This window comes from Mus caroli, chromosome 10 (genome assembly GCF_900094665.2).
Source record: "Mus caroli chromosome 10, CAROLI_EIJ_v1.1, whole genome shotgun sequence".
NCBI lineage: Eukaryota > Metazoa > Chordata > Mammalia > Rodentia > Muridae > Mus > Mus caroli.
The window spans coordinates 120485847-120496581 of NC_034579.1; the positions used below are offsets into that span (position 1 = coordinate 120485847).

Genomic DNA, 10735 nt, shown 5'->3' on the forward strand with positions numbered 1-10735 from the left:
GGTTGTGAGCCACCATGTGGTTGCTGGGAATTGAACTCAGGACCTCTGGAAGAGCAGTCAGTGCTCTTAACTGCTGAGCCATCTCTCCAGCCCCAGGTGGGCCTTTTTGAGCCTGTTCCACATAGCAAGTTCCAGGCCAGCCTAGGCTACGTAATGAGACCCTGTCAAAAAAGAAGGAAAGAAGGGTTCAGAATTTTTTTTGTTAAGATTTAGTTTTGTTTTATGTAGATGAGTGTTTGCCTGCGTGTACGCATGTATGTCGTATGTGTACCTGGTGCCCCTGCAGGCCAGAAGACAAGGCTGGATCCCCTGTAACTGGATTGTGGATAGTTGAGAAACTGCCTTATGGGTGTTGAGAACCAGATCTTTGTCCTTTCCAGAGAGAGGAGTAGCTCTCCAGCCAGAAATTGTTTAAAATTATGTTTGTTTATTGTATGTACTTGCATGCATGTGTGTGTTGTAGGGAATCAGTTGTTCTTCCATCGAGTGGGTCTGGGAATTAAAGGTATTTGTATCAGACTCAGGGGCAAACTCCATGATCATCTGAGCTGTCTTGCTGACCTTATCCTTTCCTCTTACAGTTTTACCTTAACTCTGGAGCTCTCCCAGGCTCCCCCAACTTGAGTTGTTCCTAGTTCCTTCTCATTTCCATTGTGCTTCCTTCCAAACAGTCCCTGAAGATATTGGGGGAGAAGATGTCAGAGATCCCGTTGACCAGAGATAATGTGTCTGAGATACTGCGCTGCTTCCTCATGGCATATAGAGTGGAGCCATCCTTCTGCGACAGTCTGCGTACCCAGCCTTTTCAGGCCCAGCCACCTCAACAGAAGGCTGCTATTCTAGCCTTCCTTGTGCATGAGCTCAACAGCTCCACCATTATCATCAAGTGAGGGCTTGGGTGGGAATGGTCAATCCTGTGCCTGTGTAGGGGAGGGGCTTAGCTCTCTAGAAGCCCCTGGGTGTGTGGCTGTTGCTCTTCTCTGAGGATGCTGGAGTAACTGGGCATAGACTCACTGTAAGCCTTCCTTTGTTATCCATCCTGTTTAAACTAGACTGAAATCCAGCTCCGTAACACTTAATCTTTCTTTCCTTTTTGCTGCCACTTCTTCCTCAAAACTTCCCCCATGTTCGTCCCCTGCAGTGAGATTGACAAGACTCTGGAGAGTGTGTCTAGCTGCAGGAAGAACAAGTGGATTGTTGAAGGCCGACTCCGGAGGTAGGGACAGGGCAGAGTAGAGCCCAGAGGGAGGGGGAGGCATAGCCAGGGCTCTGGAAAATGTAAATTTCAAGTGTTTCTTTTTTGGCATTATATTCTTCACCAGCGTCTTCCCCTAATCTCTATTTCTTAAGACTGAAAACTGCTCTGGCTAAACGAACTGGGCGGCCAGAGGTTATGATGGAAGGGGCAGAAGACGGCCTAGGACGGAGGCGCAGTTCTCGGATCATGGAGGAAACCAGCGGCATAGAAGAGGAGGAAGAGGAAGAAAATACAGCAGCTGTCCATGGCCGCAGGGGTCGAAAAGAAGGAGAGGTACAGACCAAAGTCAAAGGAAAGGGGATTAGAAAGTTTTCATCTTTCTCTGGGTCTGGTAGCTCTCCTTTCTCAATGTCTGCTTGTTTCTGTGCAGATTGATGTTGCAGCATCTAGCATTCCAGAGCTAGAGCGCCATATAGAAAAACTCAGTAAGGTACCATGTTTTTAATCTCATAAAAGTCGGGAAATGTGGGTTGCATAAGAACTGAAGCCCTTGTTCAGATTATATCAGTTTTGTAGGGAGGTTGATAGGCTTCAGTTCTCTCATGGGTACTGAAGTCCATCATGCCATGATGGAAATGGTTTCTATTCCTTTTCCATTTCCTACCCAGCGTCAGCTCTTCTTTAGAAAAAAGCTGCTTCACTCATCCCAGATGCTTCGGGCAGTGTCCTTGGGTCAAGACCGCTACAGGCGCCATTACTGGGTATTACCGTGTCTTGCTGGTATCTTTGTGGAAGGATCGGAAGGGAGCACAGGTAGGTGCAACTGTGGAAGTTTGGGGTGAAGTCCACACAGCAGTGAGCACTTCCTTCTGCCTACTCCTCGTGGGCTCACCTACCTCTGCTGTCACACACCAGCTATAGGCTTCAGTTTCTTCATCTGTAGACTGTGGCCATAGTGATGGAGACATACTTCCTAGGACAGTGAGAATTGGGGCTAGAGAGGCCACAGAGTTAAAAGCATGCACTGCTTTTCCAGAGGACCTGAGTTGGGCTCCTAGCACCACGTCTCACAACCACCTGTCACCTCAAGGATCCAGGGCCTGTGGCCTCCACAGGCACTGCACACACATACGCAGAATTTCTTTCAAAGACTACAAAAAATTAAAATGTTTTTGTACTCTTTAGTGCTTAACAGACCTTAGATGTAGCTCAATGCCAGGTGTTAAGACAATATTCTGTGGTTGATCCCAGACACAGAAAACCAAACTTTAAAAAGCAAGCATGTTCTGTTTATAGGTCTCATTCTTTTCCATTATACAACAGTGTATCTTATGTTCTTTGTTTTTCTTCCCAGTTACTGAAGATGAAATAAAGCAAGAAACTGAGTCCTTGATGGAAGTAGTCACTTCAGCACCCAGCTGTGCCCGAGCCTCTGTACAGAGAGAGTTAACTAGCTCCAGCGCCTCTACTTCTCCTGCCCGGTCCCGAGGCCGACCTCGAAAACCTAAGCCTGGGTCTCTGCAGCCTCAGCACCATCCGTCCACCATTAGGGAATGTGATTCAGAGCAAGCCCAGACTCAAGCTCACCCAGAACCTCAGCCCCAGCCTCAGCCTCAGGCCCCTACCCAGCCCCATCTTCAGCCAAGTAGTGGGTTCCTAGAGCCAGAAGGTTCCCCTTTCTCTCTGGGTCAGAGCCAGCATGACCTTAGCCAGTCTGCCTTCTTGTCTTGGCTGAGCCAGACTCAGAGCCACAACTCCCTGTTGAGCAGTTCAGTCCTCACACCCGATAGCAGCCCAGGAAAATTAGACTCTGCTCCATCTCAGTCCTTGGAGGAGCCAGAGCCTGATGAGGCACAATCTTGCCCTGGTCCTCAAGGTCCCTGGTTTAACTTCTCAGCCCAGATACCCTGTGATGCTGCTCCTACACCACCCCCTGCAGTTTCTGAGGACCAACCTACTCCCTCCCTACAGCTGCTGGCCTCCTCTAAACCAGTAAGTAGCCAGATCAGTCAGTACCTATCTTGCCCCAGGCTCCCATGTCTGGCTGTGAGGCTGTAGCCTGAAGTAGGAAATATGTAAACTCCTTCTTGTCTTCTTCTTTGTAGATGAATACACCCGGTGCTGCCAATCCTTGTTCCCCAGTGCAGCTCTCTTCCACTCACTTGCCTGGAGGGGCCCCTAAGAGGCTATCAGGGGACTCTGAAGAAATGTCACAGAGTCCCACAGGGCTGGGACAACCAAAGCGGAGGGGGAGACCTCCTAGCAAGTTCTTCAAGCAGGTGGAGCAGCATTACTTAACCCAGCTGACAGCCCAGCCTATCCCCCCTGGTAAGCAAACTTGGCTAGGATGGGGCAAAGATAGAGGCAATTGCAGTTTCCATTGTGGGCAGTGTGATTGGAGCCTGGTTCCCATCCCCTGGCCTATATGCATACCCTCTGTACACAGAGATGTGCTCGGGCTGGTGGTGGATCCGAGACCCTGAGACACTGGATGTCCTGCTCAAGGCACTGCATCCCCGAGGCATCCGGGAGAAGGCGCTTCACAAACATCTTAGCAAGCACAAGGACTTTTTGCAGGAAGTTTGTTTACAGCCCTTAACTGGTAAGTGAGAGACCTTGACCCAACCTGACCTAGAGGAGCTGCCATCATTTATGGACCACTCTCTCTTCCCAGATCCCATCTTTGAGCCTAATGAGCTCCCTGCCTTGGAAGAAGGCATTATGAGCTGGTCCCCCAAAGAGAAGACGTATGAGACAGACCTAGCTGTGCTTCAGTGGGTGGAGGAGCTGGAGCAGCGGGTTGTCCTCTCCGATCTGCAGATCCGGGTACCTGGGGTTGGCATTGGGGAGGGAGTTGCTTAGGGACGGTTTTGGTTTTGGTTTGGTTTATTTTTATGTATTGGATGTTTTGCCTGCGTGTTGCCTGCACGTACGTTTATATAGTATGTACTATTGTATATAGTATGCAGTGTCCTCAGAGGCTAGAAGTGTCAGATCCTCTCACATTGACCTTGGAGACAATTGTGAACCCCATGACATGTGTTCTGGGAGTTGAACCTAGGCCCTGTCTCAGCCTTACAGGTGTTGCGATTGCAAACATGAGCCACCACACCTGGCTAGGGAGGGTGCCAGGACAAGCCTTGTGTCTTCTTCCTGAGTGACCTGCCATGACATCATGACATGCAGTGTTTCCCTTTACAATGCGTTCTGTTTCTCTTTCCCACTGGAAGGGCTGGACATGCCCTACCCCAGACTCCACCAGAGAAGATTTGACCTACTGTGAGCATCTGCCTGACTCCCTGGAGGATATCCCTTGGAGGGGTCGGGGCAGGGAAGGAACAGTACCTCAGCGGCAGAACAACAACCCTCTGGACCTCGCTGTGATGCGATTGACTGTTCTGGAGCAAAATGTGGAGCGGCGGTACTTGCGGGAACCCCTCTGGGCGGCCCATGAGGTGGTAGTGGAGAAGGCCCTACTGAGCACACCCAATGGTGCCCCTGATGGCACCTCGACTGAGATGTGAGTGACTCCTGCTGCCTGTTCCTTGGCCTGGGAAAGGCAAGACAAAAGCCTGTTCCTCACATGAATCACTGCTTTCTCTACAGATCCTATGAGATCACCCCTCGTGTCCGAGTTTGGCGGCAGACACTTGAGAGGTGCCGTAGTGCAGCCCAAGTGTGCTTGTGCATGGGCCAGCTAGAAAGGTCCATTGCGTGGGAGAAGTCTGTCAACAAAGTGGTAAGTCTGGAAATACTTGGGACACAAAATGGTGAGAATGGGGTGGGGATAGCAGAGGGTTAAGGACTCACTCTGCCTTTTCACGGTGGTCCAGACCTGCCTGGTCTGCCGGAAGGGTGATAATGATGAGTTTCTCCTGCTGTGTGATGGGTGTGACCGAGGCTGCCACATTTACTGTCATCGGCCCAAGATGGAGGCTGTTCCAGAAGGAGACTGGTTCTGTGCTGTCTGTCTGTCCCAGGTAAGGCTTCTGCTCTCCCATCTCCATTCTTAAGCAAGACTCTGAGATGTCTTCATCTTCCTTTCTTTAAGCAACAGTCCCTCAGATGTCCCGGACCCTCGGGTGCTGCTCCCAGGGTTGGGCCTGTGACAGCATGTGTGGGTTGAGTCTGTGTTTGAATAAGTCACCTACAGTCTTTAAGCCCCAGTCATTTCCTCTATAAAATAGGAGCAGTTGCCGTGCATTTTACTGACCCTCCCATTGATTGTCTGAATGAGTTCACATGCTGGCTTGTATGTGAGCATTTGAAGCCACAGTCATGGGTAGGCAAGACTGTGATGAACAGAGGGTGAACAGCGCTACCCACACTGCTGCTCACCTGGGCCTATCCTCAGCAGGTAGAGGAAGAGTACACTCAGAGGCCTGGTTTTCCAAAACGAGGCCAGAAGCGGAAAAGTGGTTTTCCACTGACCTTCACAGAAGGTGACAGCCGGCGACGGATGTTGTCAAGGGGCCGAGATAGTCCAGCAGTGCCTCGGTACCCAGAAGACGGGCTGTCTCCCCGCAAAAGACGGCGACATTCGATGAGAAGCCACCACAGTGATCTCACATTTTGCGAGTGAGTTAGTGGACTCTAGGGCTATCTTTCTGTCTCTGTGCAGAGAGACTGCAGGAGTCAATGTGTGCTGTGTGTACTAATAGGATTATCCTGATGGAGATGGAGTCCCATGATGCAGCCTGGCCTTTCCTAGAGCCTGTGAACCCTCGCTTGGTGAGTGGATACCGACGTGTCATCAAGAACCCTATGGATTTTTCCACCATGCGAGAACGCCTGCTCCGTGGAGGGTAAGCTGATCTCTCTCTTGCTTCACCCTTTCTTTCTCTCCGCTCACAGTCCCATCCACTCTGCCCAGGTACACTAGCTCAGAGCCGACAGCTCACAGCCCTGTCTTCCCCTGCCCAGGTACACTAGCTCAGAGGAGTTTGCAGCTGATGCTCTGCTGGTTTTTGACAACTGCCAGACCTTCAATGAGGATGACTCTGAAGTGGGCAAGGCTGGGCACGTCATGCGTCGCTTCTTTGAGAGCCGCTGGGAGGAATTTTATCAGGGAAAACAGGCCAATCTGTGAGACAAGGAAGGTGGGAGTCACTTTGTGACATCTTCTCCAACCTTCCAAACAAAAACCTGCCGTTCTCACCTGCTGATGGCTGCCCTGGGTGGACTCAAGTCAGACAATGCTGACTCTTGACTCTGCCCTTGGCAGCACCCACATCCTCTTGTTCCGAATCCCTTTTCTCCCTTCCTCCTCTTGCTCCTCAAATAAGAGATGCAGAGATGAGGTCCTTCTGGATGGAAAGCCAAAAAAGAAAAAATTTTCCTGTCCCTCCCCTCCCCCCCATTAAAATGGAGAGAGGCAAAGAAGTCCTCCTTGCCCTTCCCAGCTTCCTCCCCTCCCTGTCCATGCCTCAGCATCCTGGGGCTATTTAACAATAGCAATAGTTCTAGTGAATGTGTGAAACCGAGAAACACTCTGTACTGTGTGCGGACCCGCAGTGACGGCCAGTAAAGTGGACTTAACTCCCAAGTGTGTCGAGCCGGACACCGGGCCCTGAACATGCTGCTTCCATGTTCAGTCCCCTCCCTGCTTCTCACTTCCTCTCACTCATTCTTTTCTAACTCCTTCTCCCTATTTTTAAGGTTTTGTCCCACCCAGTAATGTAAAACTATGGTGTACGGGTTCTTTCCCTTCCCTCCCCAGTCTTTTCCCTTATGTGGAAAACAAAGTTGAAAGCTTGCCTGTCCTTCTGTCCTCATCTTCTGCCTCCCTCTAGTTAACCCTCTAAGGTGTTGGCTCCTCCTCACGTGCTGAGTTTCTGTGAGTCTCTAGCCTTTTCTGAAGCTCGGTGGCTGGGGAGCGGACAGGCAGGCAGTGCCCTAGGCCTTCCAGCCTCCTTCCCCTGCTTCCCAAACCTCCCTCTTGGGAACTCCTCAGGGACAACTACTGCTGAGTTTGAGTGCTCCTCCGAGATGGGGGCCAGGTAGCAATTGACTGGCCTCAGAGAGAGGAGGAGAGAGAGGTGGGTGGGTGTGTGTGTGTTTTGTGTGTGTGTGTGTGCGTGCACAAGTGCACAGATGAGAGTTGTGATTGTGACCCTGTAGTGTGATGGGACTCATTGTTCCCCACATGTGTTTATTCCCGCCTTCCCATTGTTTCACACCATCAACCTTTTGTCTTTGGGAAAACACAAGAACAAGGGTTCTCTGGGGACAAGGCTGTCTCTCCTCATGGTCATTTCTTTTCCAGCCTCTTCAAACTGTGCAATCTTTTCAGCAGGAACTCCCTCTCCCTTCGCTAGCTTTGAGTTTTTGCTGGGAGAGGGGTAGAACTGGATCTTTCCTAAACCATGAGTGTCTGGTTTTAGCTGTGTTTTCCTTCCTTACACCTACTTCATGTCCCAGGACCCCTTTCTTCCTCAGCAGCAGAGACCCTGGAGCACAGAATGGGCAGAGAGGAGGATTTGGGTCTACCACTGCCCTGTGTGTGACTGAGCCCAGGTTAGCCCCCAGCATGAGAGGACAGCTGCTAACTCCAAGCTGTAGCCATGGGCCACTGGCCCCTGCTTTCCTGCTCAGCCAAGCCCCTCCCATCAGAAATTACGGGTACTTGCACTGGGGAGGTGGCTGCTAGCTGACCTAAGCAGGGAGCCAAGGCATCCAAGCAATGTTCCATGGGTGGGCGGAGGATGCCAGGTGAGGTGTAGCATTCCTTGTACTCCAGCAGTACTGAAGAGCAGGGCAGTGCAGGTTCCTGGGCAGCCCTGACTCCTCGACCCACCCTCACTGCACTCCCTGTTGCCTGTTTCTAAAGTCGCCTTTTCTGTCGATGAACCTCAAAACTTAATTTTATTTGAGAATTTTTTTCTTTTAAATAAGAGGTGGATTGAAGAATATTTGAATTGACTTTATATTATGCATAAATATTTATATTTTATCTAAATAACTGCGCTGTAACAAACTTTGTGTTAGTCAGATGTTTGGAACTGTTTCCCCTGGCATAAAGTGTACTGGAGTCATTCGCTACTGGAGGTGAGGGAGAGTGGAGCCTCTGCTCTGCTCTGTGCTCCTCTCCCAGCCCCACCTCTGCCCTCGGGACCAGGCGCTTGGAAGGAGGAGGTCCCAGACTTGATTTGTAGAAATGGGGGCTGAAGGGATTGTGGGGCAGGATGTGATCAAAGGGGCCATTTCTCACTTTTCTTTCCTCATCCTCACTGCCCCTCAAGCTAGGTGGATTTTCTCTTGTTGACAAAGAGTATTTGGTAGGGAAAGCAGGTTAAAAATAAAGACAGCCCTCCCCTGCCCTTTGTGTCCCCCTTCCTGGTGACAGCAAGAAACCATCAACACCAACAAGTTTCCACGTTCCTTTTACAGCAAAAGGGACTTTTTATATAACCAAATGTGGTGTCTTAGTGACTTTTTGATAATGTACAGTTTTTTGTGAATTTAAATTTATTTCTTTCTATATTTTTAGGACCAATCTCATTTTTAATAAGGTTTAAAAAAAGGAAAAAAAGTCTAGAGAAAAAAAAAAAACCTTGTTTTTGCCATGTGATGTTCCACAGGTGCGGCTGTAGAAAAGTGCTTGTCATTGAATAAAAACCACATTTGATAAAAGACTCAAGATTGCGTGTTTCTCTCCTGAAGCATAGGTTGCTGTACCTAAGAGAATGAGTGTGATGGGTTGACCTGTGCTCTGAGTTAGTGCTCTCTCTGTGTCTGCTGTGGGGGTGGGACAGGAACAGGCAAGGCACCAGCACCCTCTCTACACCATGGACGACACTAGACAGGAGGCTTTTGTGTTTTATTTAAAAAAGAAAGGTTCACGTTAGCAAAAGTAAAGCTCTTCCAAGTCACAGGAAGGAAATGGAACCAGAAATCAGCCACGGAGAGTGAGCGAGAGGTAGTGTTGGCGTAGACATGGGAGAGTATAAAACTACAGGTTTCTGGGTAAAGGGGAAATGTACAAAATGCATCTTAAGTATAAATTAACTTCTCTCCAGGGTAAGGAGTGCATCTAGAAGTCATCACCCGACCCGCCCAGAGGGGCCGGAGCAGAGACGTCCATTCCAGCCCTCTAAAACTGCACACCACCACCACTCAAGTCCTTACTCTCTGGAGTCTTAAGCTATGCTCCAAACCTGGCATTTGACTGCACAACACAGTCCCTGGCTTGTCCTGTAGGGACTGACCGATATGTAGAGTTCGCTCTTGTAAGGAGCCAACGTCAACTGGAGAAGACGATCCAGAAAGAGCAGTTTGAGTTGTGGAACTGAGGAGTTTGCATTTGTTCCAACACCACGAAGACAAGGGCAGTAAAGGATGGTGTGAGGCAAGTAGGTGCTTGTGTGTCTTGAGTTGTCAGACTGAGGTAGTTGAGTAATGAGGACGAGGGAGTTTAGGGATTTGCTTGGACAGGAAATGCTTACTTTGAACATTCAGAGCAGTGGTCACAAGGGTGATGAGGGCATCACTGCCACATGGAGACCACCTCCAGGAGGTTCAGCATAGAGTAGAGGAGACAAATTGGTTTTAACTGCTGAGGGAAGGCTCCTGTGGACCCTGAATCTACTACTGGGATCAAAGGCACTTTTAAGAGGCAGGTTACCCAGAAGTAGAGCGACCGGCTTGCTCTGAATTGGGAAGAATTGGTCTAACAAGCATAGGTTGTATTTACCTCTAGACTCCTCCTCTGAATTCAGGTCTAGAAAAGGCTGGGTGAGTTTGGGTCTACCACCCACTCAACTGTATTGCTCTTGGCAACAAAATGGGAGGTGCCCACTTGACCGGGAGGGCCAGGGACAAAAACAAACTAGTCCTTCCGAAACCCTCAGCAAATAACGCTTCACTTCCACCCCATTTTTTATTATTGAGCACTTTCCCTTTCCAAAGCCGTTTTGCTTCACAAGCTTGGTCCCCATCATTTTCCCCACGTATTTCTAAGTAATAGCAGGACCTGTCTCCAAAAGTCCAGTCCATCTACAGTCTGACCCAGTGAGATGGGATAGGCCTGGAGCCTAGTGAAGAGTCACACGAGGTCAGGTGTGAGCTCTAGTCCACTCTGATTGATTGGAAGCAAAACCACAGCGTACTAAAATGAGTACAGGTGAGATGTAGAGTGCAGAGCCATCTATCTGGCCTCCATGCAAACAGGACTCAGGAGACAGTGTTAGGAGCCTTGGGCAGGATGATGGAGAGAAGGCTTACAACTCATCCCTCATGGCTTGCATACTACTTCCTGTCTCCAGTCGCTACCTTTCTGAGTAATGAGCTAATGAGGAAAAGAGAGTGGATGGAAATCACCAAGCAGAAATTACACAGTGAGTGCCATTAACCACTATAAAAACAAAATTACAGGTTGCCCTCATTTCCCATGCTCACACCTGTTCAACCAGAAACACTAGAACCCTAACCAGTATACTCAAAAGGAAAACCTCAAAAGTAATATCAAATTTTAAAACTGTCAGCCATTCAAATTGTTTTAGAACTACAGAAAAAGGAACAATTTTTTTTTTTTTTTTT

General features: G+C 49.4%; 1 protein-coding gene across 9 annotated transcripts in view; it reads left to right on the forward strand.

The window, feature by feature from the left end:
- Positions 1-8832, forward strand: part of Baz2a (bromodomain adjacent to zinc finger domain 2A) — a 35706-nt gene extending 26874 nt beyond the window's left edge. For 8 of the 9 annotated variants that reach the window (XM_021173612.2, XM_029482201.1, XM_021173610.2 and 5 more), the window contains 15 exons: positions 672-886; positions 1142-1216; positions 1351-1531; positions 1629-1688; positions 1867-2011; positions 2553-3190; positions 3304-3526; positions 3645-3800; positions 3873-4024; positions 4429-4718; positions 4805-4937; positions 5032-5178; positions 5553-5776; positions 5860-6003; positions 6122-8832. In XM_021173612.2, coding sequence (XP_021029271.1) covers positions 672-886; positions 1142-1216; positions 1351-1531; positions 1629-1688; positions 1867-2011; positions 2553-3190; positions 3304-3526; positions 3645-3800; positions 3873-4024; positions 4429-4718; positions 4805-4937; positions 5032-5178; positions 5553-5776; positions 5860-6003; positions 6122-6287 — 2949 coding nt within the window. In that variant the 3' untranslated portion in view covers positions 6288-8832. The remainder of the gene's footprint in view (positions 1-671; positions 887-1141; positions 1217-1350; positions 1532-1628; positions 1689-1866; positions 2012-2552; positions 3191-3303; positions 3527-3644; positions 3801-3872; positions 4025-4428; positions 4719-4804; positions 4938-5031; positions 5179-5552; positions 5777-5859; positions 6004-6121) is intronic. The other variant, XM_029482200.1, reaches the window with a different exon arrangement.
- Positions 8833-10735: the final 1903 nt, after the last annotated feature.